General features: G+C 42.8%; 1 protein-coding gene across 1 annotated transcript; it reads left to right on the top strand.

Annotated features, from left to right (window-relative positions):
* The first annotated feature begins 5,894 nt into the window (after positions 1-5,894).
* Positions 5,895-18,876, top strand: LOC137439230 (olfactory receptor class A-like protein 4). Its single transcript, XM_078767951.1, has 3 exons — positions 5,895-6,395; positions 14,035-14,229; positions 18,256-18,876. The coding sequence occupies exons 1-3, from the start codon at positions 5,895-5,897 to the stop codon at positions 18,874-18,876; spliced, it is 1,317 nt and encodes a 438-aa protein (XP_078624077.1).
* Positions 18,877-19,108: the final 232 nt, after the last annotated feature.

The raw sequence follows: 19,108 nt of genomic DNA, 5'->3' as shown, positions 1-19,108 counted from the left end.
TTAGGGGGTAGTTTTTCACGGCCGGAAATATCCGAAGTTGAGACGGAATTCACCGAATTAATCAAGAAGTAAATTTTAGAAATTTTAATCTCATCCAGAATGCAAATGGTGTCATTTTGAACTAGGTACGGTACCTACTACACCTACCTACTACCAACTACCTAACCTACTGATGCCATAGTGATGGGTAAAATAGTGGCAACAGGCTTTGGCTTCGCCGGCTCATTGCGGCTTTGCAGTCGGTTACTAGTATATCTATGCTATGCATATAAGACGAAAAACACGGTGAAGCCGTGAAGCCGTGCGGCTATGTGGCTATGAATTATGTCTGTTTGAACATTAGTTGCACCCTGGCTACATGTATGTCTAATAATTACTACTTACTGTAAGAATGTACCTTTTTAAACTTTCGACCGTTTAGACTGATGAGATTCCTTAGACATTGAAAGACCCTTAAGACCCCCAAGACCTCCGAAAGACCGCTAAACATGTAAAACATCTATTAGAAACCGATTAGAAAATGTATCAACCAAATTGATTATGCACAACATTCCACCATGTAAAACACCTGATAGGTCAAATTGTGAAAATAATCAAATTGCTGTTTCCATGGCAACTATTGTTTATTTGGATTTCACAACTACATATCTCGCTATGCACGACATCTTTCTTGTTTCTCTGTGTGTTGAGGTATGTTTGTTTATTCTACCAGGTGCTGTTCTAGTTTTATGTATTTTCCCCCTTTTTTGGTGCTCTTCTTCGTAGCTGAGGGCGTGGCTATGCTGCTGATGCCACTCCCTCTACTGGTTAGGGCAGGAATTTGTAATTTGGTCAGGGTGCCGGCGATGGATTGCCTACTCTTCGTGGAGGACACCCTGGGATCTTGCTGGCAGACGCTGGCAACAAATGCTGGTGCACGGGACGCCCGCTTCACATCCATCATAGGGACGGCACACCCATTGATGAATGACCATGGCTGTGAAACACCGGGATGACAGTTTATGTACCTAGCCACACGTTGGCTAGGAGTTTTGGAGGAGTCAGTAGTCTAAGAGTGCAGTTGGCCTTGGATTCCATAGGTAGACAGTTTGGAGAGCAAGGCGGGATGCCAAGCTGTATCGAAAACTTGAGATTGTCCAGAGAGACGGCCATGATCACATGTCTGACATTGAGGGCCTCCATCCATTGTTGGGAGAGTAGAAACAGCATGTCCAAGGTAGAGTGACCAGGTATGAATCCGAATCGATGATCTGAGATGAAGTTGTTAGAGAAAAGGAATGATTTTATATCAACTGTGATGATGGATTCCATGACCTTGCTGGTGATTGGAAGAAAGCTAGTTGGTCTGTAGTTGAGGGGATCTGTTTTTGCATCTTTTGATGTAATGCTGTTGTGTTGACTGATTTCCAAATATATGGAAGATGACCTATGGTAAATTACAGGGAGAAAAGGGCAAAGAGGAATTGCAAGAGCAGCAGAGAAGATTTTTTACGACTTGTGAGCTGATGCCGTCCGGTGCAGTTGCAGAGTGAGAGTCGAGGATTGAAATAAACTTTTGCTGCACATTTTCAGGTGCAAACTACACATAATCCAGAAGTTGGGTACAACTGGGAAGGGTGGAGAGAGAGAGAGAGAGAGAGAGAGAGAGAGAGAGAGAGAGAGAGAGAGAGAGAGAGAGAGAGAGAGAGAGAGAGAGAGAGAGAGAGAGAGAGAGAGACAGAGACAGAGACAGAGACAGAGACAGAGACAGACAGGTTTGGGATACAAGATTTTGAAGCAAACACAGAATTTAAATTGAGGCATTCGGGCTTCTCACAAGCAGAGTCGGTTGTGGTAACATTTGAAGTGAGGGAAGGGATGGAAGGGGAGCAGGAGCATACACCAGAGACAGACTTGACAAGGCACCACCAGGTTTTAGAGTTAGGAAACAAGTTTGAAAGTTCATTCTGTAGATTGAACAGATGTTGTTTTCTGGCTCTCGTGAGAGTACACACGCACTTGTTGCGCGATTTGTGGAATGATGAAGTTACCTTCAGTTGGATTTCCTTTCCAGGAGGAGAATGCAAGTTGTTTTAAAGCAGCAGCCTCACCACAGGATTTAGAGTACCAAAAGCAGGGGTATGGGTAGGTTAGCTGAATACAAGATGGGATGAATCTGTGCATAAGAGAGAGTAGGTTTTGTGGAAGAATTCCCAGGCTAAATTAATATCAGGGGTGGTAGATAGAGGAGACCAGAAGTGTGATGGTTGCTTGTTGTCCCTGCCAGTTTGCCTGAGTGAACTGCCAGACTCAACGGCACTGATGCTGTTCTCTGAGAATGGCCAGAGAGATATTGACCTTTCACAAGCACATGGTCAGATGAGCCAATTAGGGCAGAAGATGAGCAAGATACATTGGCGGAAAGTTGGTCATCACCAAATCCAGAAGAGAAGAATGATCGTTAGAAGAGATCTGGATGGGAAAATATCCGGATTCACATATTGAGTCAGTCCTGTGGAGACGCATATGTCCTAAAGTGCAGAAGTGGCATGGCTGGTGAGGAGGGTACCAGCACCCAGCCAATTCCCCAATTGAAGTCACCACGTATGAGGAAGAGAGAGTTGGGATGAGTGATTATAACTTTGTCCATGTCGTCTGAAAAAGAGATGTTGATGTAGTCATCACTGTTGGAAGCACATGATTAGATGAGCCAATTGGGGCAGAGGAAGAGCAAGAGAAATCTGTACAACACACAGAGAAACATGAGGTAGGAGTGGAGGGGAAGTCGCAGCCAGAGATTCTCCTGGGGTTTGGGAGGTGTAGGAGTAGTACACTGAAAGTGAGAAATGAGGTATTTACATGAAATGATTAAATTTACATGATTCACATGACACATGAGTGAGAAATTTACCTGATTTAATAACAAAAAACATACAGTTATTTGATTCTGATAATTGTCATCCACTGCGAGATGAAGGCACCAAAAGCAGAATGAATGAGATAATGGGAATGAAAATATTTGCTTTATTCGTTCAATTTAAGGATCTTATTATAATAGAGCAAACGTATATGGTTATGTCGCCATGTATGTATGTTTATATGCGACGAAAACGTCTTCTTCTTCTTCAAATAAAATTACCACCCTCTGAATTAACCCTCCCTCTTAATTGCGTAAAGACTGCTGAGACCCCTCAGACCTTTGATGACCATTTAATTCCCCCAAGACCCTTCAGACCACCAAGACCCATGAAGACCCAAAATACCCTGAAGACCCCCAAAGGCCCCAAAGACCCAAAATACCCTTCAAGGCCCTGAGTCTCAAAAAGACCCTGAATACCCAAAGACACAAAACACCACAAACAACAACAACAACATGCATTTTAAGACCATTTTCCGTGCAAGAGCGTGGGTTAGCCTTGCGGTCCCCATGACAATCTTCTCCATTTTGCCCTATTTTCTGCATCTCTCCTTGTTAACCCCCTTGCCGCATTTCTTCTTCCACCATCTTTAGCCAAGTCTTTCGCGGTCTTCCCCGTCCTCTACTTCCTTCTACATTCATTTCCATCACTCTTCTCAACCAGTCACTTTCATCCTTCCTCAACACATGACCAAACCATCTCAACCTGTCTCTCTTCACAGCATCAATCACACGCTCTACTCCCATCATCCTTTCGCAATTCATCATTCATGGTTCTCTTTTTGAGGCAATGTTTTTATGGCCGGATGACCTTCCTGACGCCAACCCTCTTAGTCGCCTCTTACGACACGCAGGGATACGGTGTACCTATTCTAACCAGGGTACAAAAACACCCCGAATACCCAAAACACCCCGAAGACCCAAAACACCCCGAATACCCAAAACACCCCGAAGACCCAAAACACCCTGAATACCCAAAACACCCCGAAGACCCAAAACACCCCGAAGACCCAAAACACCCCGACGACCAAAAAGACCCCGAGACCAATAAGATCCCGAAGACCCAAAATACCACGAAGCCAAAAATACCCCGAAGACCCAAAACACCCCGAAGACCCAAAACACACCAAATACTCAAAACACCCCGAATACCCAAAACACCCCGAATACCCAAAACACCTCGAATACCCAAAACACCCCGAAGACCCAAAACACCCCAAAGACCCAAAACACCCCGAAGACCCAAAACACCCCGAATACCCAAAACACCCCGAATACCCAAAACACGCCGAAACACCCCAAAACCCCCCAAAACACCCCAAAACACCACAAAACACCCCAAAACACCCCAAACACCCAAAAACACCCCAAACACCCCAAAACACCCCAAATACCCAAAACACCCCAAAACACCCAAAACACCCAAACACCCCAAAACACCCCAAACACCCCAAAAACACCCCAACGACACCCCGAAGACCCAAAACACCACGAAGACAAAAAATACCCCGAAGGCCAAAAGACCCTGACGACCAAAAAGACCCCGAGACCAATAAGATCCCGAAGACCAAAAATACCCCGAAGACCAAAAATACCCCGAAGACCCAAAAAACCCCGAAGACCCTTAAAGACCAAGAAGAACCCAAAGAACCTTAAGACACAAAAGCCCCTGAAGACCCCAAAGACCCAAAAGACACCGAAGACCCTTAAGACCCAAAAGCCTCTGAAGACACCAAAGACCCAAAAGACCCTGAAGACCCAAAACACCTCAAAGACCCAAAATACCCTTAATGGCCCAGAGGATCCAAAAGACCCTGAAGACGCAAATGGCCCTGAAGACCCAAAACACCATGAAACCCTAAAGACACCGAAATGGTCAAATATGCCTACCCCTCTGAAACGACATCTGGTGAGGCGTGCGGAGAGCGCCGAGTCACGCTAGTACATTTAATTTAAAGAAACATATTATTAAACGATCATTTATAATTAAAAGTCTCCATCACATATTAATGTTAATTATTTTAATTATAAATTATCTTTTTATGTTTATTTTTATCATTAAAAACTGTTCTGATTTAGTTCTCCATTGTCCCCATTGTTATCATTGTCTTCATTGTTCTCATTGTCTCCATTGTCTCCCTCTTCTTGCATTGTCTCCATTGTTCTTTTCCTCATTGTCTCTCATTGTCCCCATTGTTCTCATTGTCCACATTGTCTCTCATTGTCTCCATTGTTCTTGTTGTCCTAATTGTCTCTCATTGTCCCCATTGTACTCATTGTCCACATTGTCTCTCATTGTCCACATTGTCTCTCATTGTCTCCATTGTTATTGTCGTCCTAATTGTCTCTCATTGTCCCCATTGTTCTTGTTGTCCCCATTGTTCTCATTGTCTCCATTGTCTCTCATTGTCCCCATTGTTCTTGTTGTCCCCCTTGTTCTTGTTGTCCCCATTGTTATCGTTGTCTCCATTGCTCTCATTGCCTCCATTGTCCTAATTGTCTCTCATTGCCCCCATTGTTCTCGTTGCCTCCATTGTTCTCATTGTCTCCATTGTCTCTTATTGTTATTATTTCACCCACAATGCTGATTCTTCATTTGTTTGTGAGTATCATCAATTGCAATTTTGCCGTCCATCAGAGGGACGGCGCACACATTGATTAATCATCACACTGTCTGTGAAACACCAGGATGGCAGTTCATAGCTGGGTCGAGATTAGAAGCAAGGCTCGACAGCACAGAAGCGAGTGTGTGCTCCTCTCAGCTATCCTGCCAGCCCAACGTAGCGCTATGACAAGACAATACATTTATATTTGATAATAATCTGGATGTATAATATCAAAGGATCGTTGTTGTCTACCTGATTGTACCTGTACTTTATAAATTTTATTTTCATTATATAATCCACTCTTCCTTTTGAAAACAATTAAAGAAATCATTTTACAGTTGGCTGTAACTGTAACATTTTCACCACAGTGTGAAACAGACCACTGCACGGTCATGTCCACGGCTGAACACCCGGTGCAGGTGTTGCTGTACGCCATCCTCGTCATTGGCGGTATTCTAGGAAACCTGGGATTGTTGTTTGCTGGCTTGTCTGAAAGTCTCAGAATGCACAAGCCGAACGATCAACGCAGTCTGGCTTTTGTGTCATCGCCGACCATGTTTCTGGTCATGCACCTGGCATTAGTAAACCTGATACTCTCACTTTTCCGCAACATCCCTCTCCTTCTCCTGGATGCCGGTGTCGCTGCCACTGTGCCCAGTCACAGCTGTAAGTTTTTCATGACTCTTTGGGTCATGTTGAGGTCGGCTAACGTTTGGGGCACCCTGTTCTTGAGTCTCCACCAGACCCTGACCATCGGGCGAGGTTCATCGCGTGGTCAGAAGTTGTCGCTGTCGATGGCACGGACCATAATCTCCACCTTTTGGGGAATCAACTTCATTACCTCGTTACCTGCTGGCATGTATTCTTCAAGTGAAAGGAAAGATGAAGTTGAGGTGGGTTTGCACGTCGTCGTTCATCTTTGAGATGCGTTTGTCATTTTGTTCCCTCATTATCTCCGCCACCGAAGGAGATTGGAGGTTAGGTTTTCACCCCTGTGTGTTTGTCTGTTTGTTTGTCTTTGTTATTTGCATAATCGAAGACTTTTCAGGTATAATGATCAGTCGACTTTGTTGTTCTGTCTGTTGTTCTGTCTGTTTGTCTGTCAATCGCCTAGAGGTCAAATTCTAAACTCATCATCATGAAACTTTTCCAATTTCATCTGATTGACTTGAAAATTAAAGAGAAATTGCATTGTCCCTCGCTGAATTGTGGGAAAGCTACTATTTTTGAGGTCAAAAAGTCAAAGGTCAACTCAAGGTCAAGTTTTCAAGGTCAAAATTGATGGTAAAGAAAATCATCAAATTTCATCTGAAAAATAATCAATTTTCATCCAATTGACGACCTCAGCTTTGATTAAGATCGTCAATTTTAATTTTCATGAAATTGACAATTAGATGTATCCATGGCAACTTTTTTTTGGGGGGGAAGGGGTGAGGGAGGAGGGATGTTTTTGCAAGTATCGTATACTGCGTGACGTCTTTCTTGTTACTTGCAAAATCGAAGATTTTTCAAGTATTTTGGTCGGTTGCGTTTGTTATTCAGTCTGTTTGTCTGTTTGTCACTCGCCTACAGGTCACAATTCTAAACTGACCGTCATGAAACTTCTCCAAGTTGTAGAGGTCGTCACAATTGAGGAGCCTATTGATTTTGAAGTCAGAGCTCATCTGAATGTCAAATTTCTAAAATTGCCATTTTTCATCCACTGGACTTGAAACAACATGCATTTTATGCATCCGCTGGACTTGAAACAACATGCATTTTATGCATCCGCTGGACTTGAAACAACATGCATTTTATGCATCCGCTGGACTTGAAACAACATGCATTTTATGCATCCGCTGGACTTGAAACAACATGCATTTTATGCATCCGCTGGACTTGAAAATTGAATAGAATTTGTAGATTGAGTCACTAAATTGGGAAACCAACTATTTTTGAGGTCAAAAGGTCATCTGGGGGTCGAATTACAAAAATTATCAATTTTCATGTGAAAAATCATCACTTTTCATCTTATTACCCGGAATATTAAATAGCAATTACATAGTGCATCACTGAATTAGGAAACCAACTATTTTGCGGTCAAAAGGTCAACTCGAGGTCAAACTTCTAAAATCATCAATTTTCATCCGAAAAATCATCACTTTCCATCTCATTGACCCGAGCTTTGATCAAGATCGTCAATTTTAATCTTGATGAAATGGACAATTTGATGGATCAATGGCAACCTTTTTTGGGGGGGGAGAGGGATGGATTTTGCAAATATAATGCTCTGCATGTCATCTTCTTGTTACTTGGCAAAAAAAAATTAAAGAAATTTGACAAGTATGTTGATCACTCCGGTTTGTGTTTGTGTGTTTGTTTGTGTGTGTGTGTGTGTGTGTGTGTGTGTGTGTGTGTGTTTGTTTATCTGTCCGCTCACTTATACTTGCCCACAGGTCACAATTTTAAACCGATCTTCACAAAACTTCACCAAATGGTAGAGTTCGTGGTCCGACAAAATCCTATTTATTTTTGAGATCACAAGCTCAACATAGGCCAAAGGTCAACCACTTTTCCAAATTTCTAAAATCCTCAATTTTCATCCGATTGACGTGAAATTTGAATAGGATTTTCATATCAGTTAACTCAATTCAACCAACAACTATTTTGAGGTCAACATAGGTCACAAGATCAACATACGTCACAAAGTCAACATAGGCCAAAGATCAGCCACTTTTTCCATATTTCTAAAAGCTTCAATTTTCATCCGATTGACCTGAAATCTGAATATGATTTGCAAATCAGCTTACTGAAACCAACCACCAAATATTGTTGAGGTCAACAAAGGCAAAAAGGTCAACATAGGCAAAATTTCTAAAATTGTTAATTTTTATCGGATTAACTTAATTACCTTCGCAAAAGCGGAAGGTTATGTTTTGATCGCTGTGTATTTATTTGTATGTCTGTGTGTGTGTATGTTAATCGCATAACTCAAAAAGTATTCAACCGAATTGCATGAAATTTGGTGGGATGATTGGTTATTATACGGGACACATTTGATTAGATTTTGGGAAACAGATTTGCTCAAATTCTGACTATTTTTAACTCGATCGTATTTCACTCAAAGTTATGAGCGACTGAAGAAGAAGATGTCCATCCAGGACGTCATCACTATAACGCAATCTCCCGCGATCATTTCAACCTCAAAAAAAATTATAATTGCAGATTTGTCAAGAGATGAGGCATATTAACAAACGAATGAAACAGATTTGCTCAAATTCTGACTATTTTTAACTCGATCGTATTTCACTCAAAGTTATGAGCGACTGAAGAAGAGGATGTCCATCCAAGACGTCATCACTATAACGCGATCTCCCGCAATCATTTCAACCTCAAATGAAATTCAAATTGCAGATTTGTCAATCGGGGAGGCATATTAACAGACGAATGAAACAGATTTGCTCAAATTCTGATTTTTAAAAATCGATCGCATTTCACATAAAGTTTGAGGTACTAAAGAAGAAGAAGATTCGTTTAGCTTCTCAGATAAAATAAATAATTCTGTCTGCAATTTCAGGTTAATTACCTTCGCAAAAGCGGAAGGTTATGTTTTGATCGCTGTGTATTTATTACCTTCGCAAAAGCGGAAGGTTATGTTTTGATCGCTGTGTATTTATTTGTATGTCTGTGTGTGTGTGTGTATGTTATTCGCATAACTCAAAAAGTATTCAACCGAATTGCATGAAATTTGGTGGGATGATAGGTTATTATCCGGGAACCATTTGATTAGATTTTGGAATCGATCGGGTCAAAGGTCAAGGTCAAGGTCATGAAAAGGTCAAAATCGTCTTTTTACCATAGCGCGGTCAATTTGTGTCCAATTTGTATGAAACTAATGCCAAAATGTTCAGAATTCAATGCCCAATCTTGTGATATGCGACATGACACTCTGACGTCATAACCCTTGTTAGCGGTTGGGGGCCAAAGGTCAGGGGGGTCACACCCTTGCAAAATGTGCGGTTTTTTTAAAATCATAACGCGGTCAATTCGGATCCAAATTGGATGAAAGTAGATGTGTCATTCTTATGTGTCATGATGTTTTCGACTGTTGGTGCAATTTGAAGAGATGAAAAACAGAACATATATATATATATGCATATTTTACAGTTGTAAGGATGCATGTAATAAACTTGGATTAGCAGCCGTAAACATGGTTCTTTCCGTGCAAATCAACGGGACTATGGCACAGTGACAACGAATCAGCGCCGAGGCGACCATCGGGTTCCCACCTACTATAAATAGTTTATTTATAGACAGACGGACAAGTGGGCGGGTCGATACAGAGCTACTGTGGACTATGGTACCAGGAGAGGCGTATTTCACAACTAATGCTTGGTTTTATCAATAGTACATGAACTTTAATCCCGTGTTTTGCAACTGTCGTGTCATGTCCTTTAGGTAATCTAGAATATACTGTGGGTGAGTTGACACCAGATAATTTGAAAGCTGATTTTATTATAGGCTACCTCTAACACGAAAACGTATATTTTGTTCTAAGCTATGATTACAACAGCAACTAGCTGATGTCATACGTTCTAAATATAGCAGATACAGCTACAATAGTATATTCTGAAAATAACACAATCCTCTGATATGATACATCTCTATTGTGCAACATGCTGACGTCATACTTTCTAAAAATAGCACAGCAAGCCAATGTAATATTTTTCACTTGCTCAACCAGCTGATGTCGTGATTTCTAGGTAATGTTCAGGGAACTTGTTTCACGAACGTCCGGCTTTGGACATGTATAGTTATGTACTTGTCAGAAAAATATAATAAAATACATATCAACAGAACAACCATTTCTCTGTCTCATATTTTTGCAGCACTTCGCAGCACATAGAGTCCAAATGTTATCAAGTACCACCACATGGATGTGATTACAATATCAAACTTTTGGCGGGATAGAATGGTTTAATTTGAAACAAATCTTCCCGCATGACAACGTAGGTGTGGCTTTGCTACACAGATCTTGTAGTCTTTTATTTTGGCAACAAAAGTAGCTGCGGCGAAGGTATGCGCTCTACCGAGTGCCCGTTCTAGTTCATTGGTTTGTTTGTCTGGCTGTCTGTCTGTCTGACTGTGAACAAGATATCTCAAAAATTTGTGGACAGGTTCGGACGAAATTTGGCAGAGAGGTAGTGTATATGACACGGACAAAATGATTACATTTTGTTGAAGATCCGGATTCGGATCCGGCTAGTAGAATTTTTAAAGTGATTCTTCACCATTGGGAGATAGAGCCAAAAACGATACATAGCAGGATATCTCAAAAAGTTGTAGACCGATTTGGACAAAACTTGGTGGACCGGTTGGGTGTGTGACAAGGACGATTCTATTCGATTTTGGTGAAGATCTGAATATGGATTCGGATATGAGAATTATTTAATTTTTAAAGTGATTCATCAACATTGATTGATTGGGCCAAAAACGATAAATAACATTTAAAATTTTTAAAGTTGTGGACAACTTATGACAAAACTAGGTGGATGAGCTGGTTAAGTGACAAAAACAAACATCTCTATATGAGTTTTTCACATCTGCATTTGGGGAGTTTCTCCCATTCTTCCTTGCAAATTTGCTCAAGCTCTGTCAAGTTGGGTAGGGAGCGTCGGTGAAAAGCAATCTTTAAGTCTTTCTGCATATTCTCATTGGGATTCAAGTCTGGGCTTTGGCTGGGCCACTCAAGGACTTTCGCATTCTTGTTCTGAAGCCATTCCAGTGTTGCTTTGGCTCGATGCTTGGGGGTCATTTTCCTGTTGGAACAGAAATCTTCGCCATTGTCTAAGGTCTTTTGTACTCTGAAGCAGGTTCCCTCAAGGATTTGCCTGTATTTGGGTCCATTCGTTGTTCCCTCTATCCTTACAAGTCTTCCAGTCTATGCCACTGAGAAGCATCCCCATAGCATGATGCTGCCACCGCCATGCTTCACGGTAGGGATGGTATTATAATGGTGATGAGCTGTACTCAGTTTCCGCCAGACATAGTGATTTGCATTCAGACCAACAAGTTAAATTTTCGTCTCATCAGACCACGGAATATTTTGCTTCATGCTCTGAGTCTTTCATGTGCCTTTTTGCAAACTCCAGGCGTGTTGTCATGTGCCTTTTTCTCAGGAGTGGCGTCCGTCTGGCCACTCTCCCACAAAGCCTAGATTTGTGAAGTGCTGCAGAAAATGTTGTTCTTCTGGTAGTTTCTCCCATCTCAGTCAAGGAACTCTGTAGTTCTGTCAGAATGGTTATTGGTCACATCCCTGACCAAAGTCTTTCTTGCCCGGTTGCTCAGTTTGGTTTGACGGCTAGCTCTAGGAAGAGTCTGGATCGTTCCATATTCTTTCCATTTCCTAATGATGGAGCTCACTGTGATCTTGGGATCTTTCAACACCATATAAATTGTTTTATATACTTCCCCAGATCTTTACCACCTCAGAATTATATCTCAGAGTTCTATGGACAGTACCTTGGACTTCATGGTGGAGTTTCTGCTCTGACATGCACTGTCAACTGTGGGACATTATATAGAAAGGTGTGTTTCTTTCTAAATCATGTCCAATCAATTTAATTGGCCACAGGTGGATTCAAATGAAGTTGTAGGGATATCTCAAGCATGATCAAAGGGAATTAGATGCACCTGAGCTCAATTTGGAGTGTTATAGCTAAGGGGTTGAATACTTATTGACTCGAGACATTTTAGCTTTTCATTTTTTATTAATTTGTAAAAAAAAATTCTAAAAACATTTTTTCACTTTGTCGTTATTGGGTATTACTAGGGCATGCCCGTACTATATATATATCTAAAATTATATCCCCCCCCCTCTATTTACATGAAATGGTTTGGTCCATTCGCAAAGCCAAAGCGAACGGCTTGTGAGTACGGTGACAATCCCCCCCCTCTATTTACATGAAATGGTTTGGTCCAAAGCGAACGGCTTGCGAGTACGGTGACAATCCCCCCCCTCTATTTACATGAAATGGTTTGGTCCAAAGCGAACGGCTTGCGGAGTTTGGTAAAGAAATCGCCATAGCTCGGTAACTACTTCTCCGATTAATATGAAACCTTGAAAAGGCACATCCTCAGGTACCCAGCAATATACCTGGCAAGTTTCAAGTATATCGGACCCGTGGTTGTCGAGAAACAGCGGTCACAGACAAACACACAGACACACACACAGAGATTACTGGAATTATAGATAGATAGAATAGATAGATCTAACAATAAGACAGTGGGAAGATACAATCGAGACAGTAAGTCGGCACTTTCGTAAGGCCGGAAGTGAAGTCTTCACTGTCCGGAAGTTCAATTATTCAATTAGCGCCAATTCAATCAAGATATTCAATTAGCGCCAACGCATTTTGGCTTTTTGCAATTTAATCGCAAGGAAAAGTAGAAAGAGAAGAGGAAAAAAAATGAAAAGGAAAAACATTCCAAACCGCGAGGGAAAACAACACGGCACGTCGACACAACAACGTGTCCTGTGATTGGCCGTACGTGGCTGCCAGTAGCTGCCCCAAAAAAAAAACTTTCAGCGTCCGGCGACTGAATTTTAGGGGAAAAATAAAACGCTCTTCGCTTAAAACAACGCCCTTCGCTCTGACTGAATTGGGACAATGCTTTTATGTTTTTAATTGAATTACTATCCGTAATGGCGCACGCTCTCACAGGAGCTCCGGAAGGTCGCATATCGCAGTTACGATGAATCGCAAATTAGTTTTAATTAGTTTTAAAACATAGTTTAACGCCAACATAGTTTGCCAACGTGAAATAAATGAATACGCTCTCAAATGTGCCGTCCGAGGCAAAGTCTGTTCGCCACGTTCGGCACACGTGATAGCTCGCTGCTCTCTGATTGGTTGAATCGTTTTTTGGACATAGCTCGGTAACTACTTGTCCGATTAATATGAAACCTTGAAAAGGCACATCCTCAGGTCCCCAGCAATATACCTGGCAAGGTTAAAGTATATCGGACCCGTGGTCGTCGAGAAACAGCGGTCACAGACAAACACACAGACATACACACATACACACACACACACACACACACACACACACACACACACACACACACACACACACACACACAGAGATTACTGGAATTATAGATAGATGCTCATGTCAGTGACAAAAAATCTCAGTTTAATCCATTTTAAATTCAGGCTGTAACACAACAAAATGTGAAAAAAGTCAAGGGGTGTGAATACTTTGTGAAGGGATGGTATGCGCTCTACCGAGTGCCATTGTTGTTTTCATCATTTTATCACGATTCACTCCTTGTACCTCCTTTGTAATTTCATCATTTGGATCTTTCAACTTTGGGATCTGAGGTGTCTCTTTCTGCGGCTAATAATTGCCTCAACCATGAACACCTATTAATTAGAACTTGCGCTTGAAGTCTTTTTGAGAACAAAGTTTCACTGCATCATGGTTAACTTTTCCTCGGTGTGTGTGTTTACCTCCACCTTGGTGCAGGTGTAACTCTATGATGCCATTGTTTGTGTCCATCAGGAGATGATGTTGGTGGGAAGCACGACGCGTCCTCTCCTGGGTTGTGTCTGGCACTTCCCTTACCCTTTGGGCACTCTGGCCTACGCCATGACAACCATGGTGGCCCACGAGATATTTCCAATCGTTCTGATGATGGGCACTAACTCAAGAAGTCTTTACCTCCTCCGTCGGCAGCATTCGCAGGTGTGACCTCGGCCATTTTGTTTGCAATTCGGTTTCCCTTCAATGTTGGTTGCTGTGTTGTTATTCATTCGCTAATGAATGCTCTGGTCATCATTCGTTCTGTGTTGACATTCAAACTCCTCAGTAATGATAAACTGCTTTGGGATGTTTTTACTCCCCTGGGCTCGCAGATCACCTTAATGACGTCACAAATTCTGTCACGAGATGAAACAGGATATTTATTTACAATATAGAAATCAAATTAATTAAATAGTTTGGTTCTATATCCCTCCTATTTCACTTGAGGCGTCATCCACTTATTACATACACGGATGTAAAAGGGAGGAGGTGGTTGAGGAAAATATGTTCAAGGAAAACACTAAAAGGAGGAGGGATATGGATGGTGAGGGTGTGGGGGGAGGAGGGGTGGATGGGGGAAGGGAGAAAAGGGGCAAGTGACGTCATAGCACCAGCACGTTTTGGTCACGCACAATCCCTTCATCTAATACTGTGGCCACGTGCACCAGTCCATAGGACAGATTAATTGTACCATGGGCTGCATTAACTGTACCATGGGGCGCATTAACTGTACCATGGGGCGCATTAACTGTACCATGGGGTGCATTTACTGTACCATGGGCTGCATTAACTGGACCATGGGGCGCATTAACTGTACCATAGGGCGCATTAACTGTACCATGGGGCGCATTAACTGTACCATGGGGTGCATTTACTGTACCATGGGGCGCATTAACTGTACCATGGGGCGGATAAACTGTACCATGGGGTGCGTTAACTGTACCATGGGGCGGATAAACTGTACCATGGGGTGCATTTACTGTACCATGGGGCGCATTAACTGTACCATGGGGTGCATTAACTGTACCATGGGGTGCATTAACTGTACCATGGGGTGCATTAACTGTACCAAGGGGTGCATTAACTGGACCATGGGGTGCATTGACTGTACCAACGGGTGCATTATCTGGACCATGGGGTGCATTAACTGTACCATGGGGTGCATTAACTGTACCATGGGGCGCATTAACTGTACCATGGGGTGCATTTACTGTACCATGGGGCGCATTAACTGTACCATGGGGCGGATAAACTGTACCATGGGGTGCATTCACTGTACCATGGGGCGCATTAACTGTACCATGGGGTGCATTAACTGTACCATGGGGTGCATTAACTGTACCATGGGGCGCAATAACTGTACCATGGGGCGCATTAACTGTACCATGGGGTGCATTAACTGCACCATGGGGTGCATTAACTGTACCATGGGATGCATTAACTGGACCATGGGGTGCATTAACTGGACCATGGGGTGCATTAACTGTACCATGGGGTGCATTAACTGTACCATGGGATGCATTAACTGGACCATGGGGTGCATTAACTGGACCATGGGGTGCATTAACTGGACCATGGGGTGCATTAACTGCACCATGGGGTGCATTAACTGTACCATGGGATGCATTAACTGGACCATGGGGTGCATTAACTGGACCATGGGGTGCATTAACTGTACCATGGGGTGCATTAACTGTACCATGGGATGCATTAACTGGACCATGGGGTGCATTAACTGGACCATGGGGTGCATTAACTGGACCATGGGGTGCATTAACTGTACCATGGGGTGCATTAACTGTACCATGGGGCGCATTAACTGTACCATGGGGTGCATTTACTGTACCATGGGGCGCATTAACTGTACCATGGGGCGCATTAACTGTACCATGGGGTGCATTTACTGTACCATGGGGTGCATTAACTGTACCATGGGGTGCATTTACTGTACCATGGGGTGCATTAACTGTACCATGGGGCACATTAACTGTACCATGGGGTGCATTAACTGTACCATGGGGCGCATTAACTGTACCATGGGGTGCATTTACTGTACCATGGGGCGCATTAACTGTACCATGGGGCGGATAAACTGTACCATGGGGTGCATTAACTGTACCATGGGGCGCATTAACTGTACCATGGGGTGCATTAACTGTACCATGGGATGCATTAACTGTACCAAGGGGTGCATTAACTGGACCATGGGGTGCATTGACTGTACCAACGGGTGCATTAACTGGACCATGGGGTGAATTAACTGTAGCATGGGGTGCATTTACTGTACCATGGGGCGCAGTAACTGTACCATGGGGTGCATTAACTGTACCATGGGGCGGATAAACTGTACCATGGGGTGCATTCACTGTACCATGGGATGGATAAAATGTACCATGGGGTGCATTAACTTTACTATGGGATGGATAAACTGTACCATGGGCGCATTAACTGTACCATGGAATGGATAAAATGTACCGTGTGATGGATAAAATGTACCATGGGGTGCATTAACTTTACTATGGGATGGATAAACTGTACCATGGGCACATTCACTGTACCATGGGGCAGATAAACTGTACCATGGGATGGATAAAATGTACCATTGGGTGCATTAACTTTACTATGGCATGGATAAACTGTACCATGGGACAGATAAACTGTACCATGGGGCGGATAAACTGTACCATGGGATGGATAAAATGTACCATTGGGTGCATTAACTTTACTATGGCATGGATAAACTGTACAATGGGACAGATAAACTGTACCATGGGGCGGATAAACTGTACCATGGAATGGATAAAATGTACCATGTGATGGATAAAATGTACCATGGGGTGCATTAACTTTACTATGGGGTGGATAAACTGTACCATGGGCACATTCACTGTACCATGGGGCAGATAAACTGCACCATGGAATGGATAAAATGTACCATGTGATGGATAAAATGTACCATTGGGTGCATTAACTTTACTATGGCATGGATAAACTGTACCATGGGACAGATAAACTGTACCATGGGGCGGATAAACTGTACCATGGGATGGATAAAATGTACCATTGGGTGCATTAACTTTACTATGGCATGGATAAACTGTACCATGGGACAGATAAACTGTACCATGGGGCGGATAAACTGTACCATGGGATGGATAAAATGTACCATTGGGTGCATTAACTTTACTATGGCATGGATAAACTGTACCATGGGACAGATAAACTGTACCATGGGGCGGATAAACTGTACCATGGGATGGATAAAATGTACCATTGGGTGCATTAACGTTACTATGGCATGGATAAACTGTACCATGGGACAGATAAACTGTACCATGGGGCGGATAAACTGTACCATGGAATGGATAAAATGTACCATGTGATGGATAAAATGTACCATGGGGTGCATTAACTTTACTATGGGGTGGATAAACTGTACCATGGGCACATTCACTGTACCATGGGGCAGATAAACTGTACCGTGGGATGGATAAACTGTACCATAGGGTGGATAAACTGTACTATGGGGCGCATTAACTGTACCATGGGATGGATAAAATGTACCATGGGGCGGATAGACTGTACTATGGGGCGCATTAACTGTACCATGGGGTGGATAAACGGTACCATGGGGCCTGGGGCTAATTTTATTTTGGGAGCCCTTTTCAATAATTTATATTAACAATATATATATATATATGTACATGCATATATACAGTACATAATTTACAAATGTAAAAGAGGGATATCTACTTTACACATATGTGATACGATACTTAAACTAATTGAGAAACCAACATAAAAGGCTAGTTATAGTTTGGGTCCTTTTCCTATAAATGTTTCTGTAAATAGAGTGAATATGAGGGTGATTTTGTTTTCTGAACTGATTGGGAGCCTGCTCAAGTATGGGGGGCTGAGACTTCAGCCTTAATGGCCTCCATGATAACATGCCCCTGCACCAATCCCAATCGGCCTTATTGCATTGTAGCAGAATAGTTAGGTCATTTCCTGAATTAGGTATAGAAAGGCTCCAGCTGCAGACACATTACTTGGTGCAGATCCAAAAGTAATTTACGAACATAAACCGACATTCCTGAACACATTCCTTAAAATGTGTATTTCGGCTTGCTTTCATCTGCTCCTGATGTTAATGTTGTCACAATGGACGTTGCCATGGTTATGTTGCAGGCATCATTGTCTCGGTCCCTTCAGATACGTGCTGCCCGTCTCGTTCTCCTCCTGTGCACCCTCTTCCTGTTCTGCTGGCTCTCTCACGTCGCTGCCGTGAACGTCTACAACTTCACCGCCGCTGGACAACCAAGAACAATACCCAGAAGAAGCAATACTACCGGGGTTTCGATAGAGTTACCGACTGGCACTGCGGTGACAACTGTGATGAGTGTGGCTCAAAACGATCAGGGAGGTGGCCTAAGGATTACAGGGAGCATCACGGTCACACCAGATGAGTACGAGTCTGATTTATACCCCAAAGCACCAATGGCCCGTGCTCTCCTCATAATAGCTCGCTTCTCTGCTTCGATATTCCTACTTGGTTGTCCGATAGTCTTGTTTGCTGGAAACCGAGAGCTCAGGGCTGCGGCCATATCTTTCATGGCATTCTGCTACCTCAAGGGCATTGGTCGGTGGAATACGGTTGGCGCCGGAAAGGCAACAGGTGCTGATGTAGAAATTCCTTCCGGAGATGTGAAGCCTCTCGGTAATTCCTCGGGAAGAAACACTCGGGAGTATCGTGCAAAAGTCCCAGAAATCCATGGTGGAGGGCCCTCCCTTTCGGTTGTGTCTGCTTAGACCATTATTCATCATATGCTTGAGATGTCCTCATGTTTTTGTGAAAATAAATAACACAACACTCACTGGTAGGGTAGACGATATCGATAACATTTGTTGATGCAAGTCCTGGACTGTTTTGTGGTTTAAAAATGTGCTCCTCCTCCATTATGGAGTACACCCTCCATTGTCCATTACATCACTATTTCTGAGTGTTGTACCATTGCAAACTTGTCACATGTTCACAGTTCAA

This window comes from Myxine glutinosa, chromosome 14 (genome assembly GCF_964187855.1).
Source record: "Myxine glutinosa chromosome 14, kmMyxGlut1.1, whole genome shotgun sequence".
NCBI classification, from domain to species: Eukaryota; Metazoa; Chordata; class Myxini; order Myxiniformes; family Myxinidae; genus Myxine; species Myxine glutinosa.
Note: the sequence above shows the minus strand (reverse complement) of the source record. Positions and strands in the feature narration are given on the sequence as shown.

Excerpts from the sequence above, each read along its gene's own strand:
- LOC137439230 (XM_078767951.1), top strand. The coding sequence starts at position 5,895 with ATGTCCACGGCTGAACACCCGGTGCAGGTGTTGCTGTACGCCATCCTC. Across the intron at positions 6,396-14,034 it reads AAAGGAAAGATGAAGTTGAG|TGTGTCCATCAGGAGATGAT; the intron begins GTGGGTTTGCAC and ends GATGCCATTGTT. Across the intron at positions 14,230-18,255 it reads TCCGTCGGCAGCATTCGCAG|GCATCATTGTCTCGGTCCCT; the intron begins GTGTGACCTCGG and ends GTTATGTTGCAG.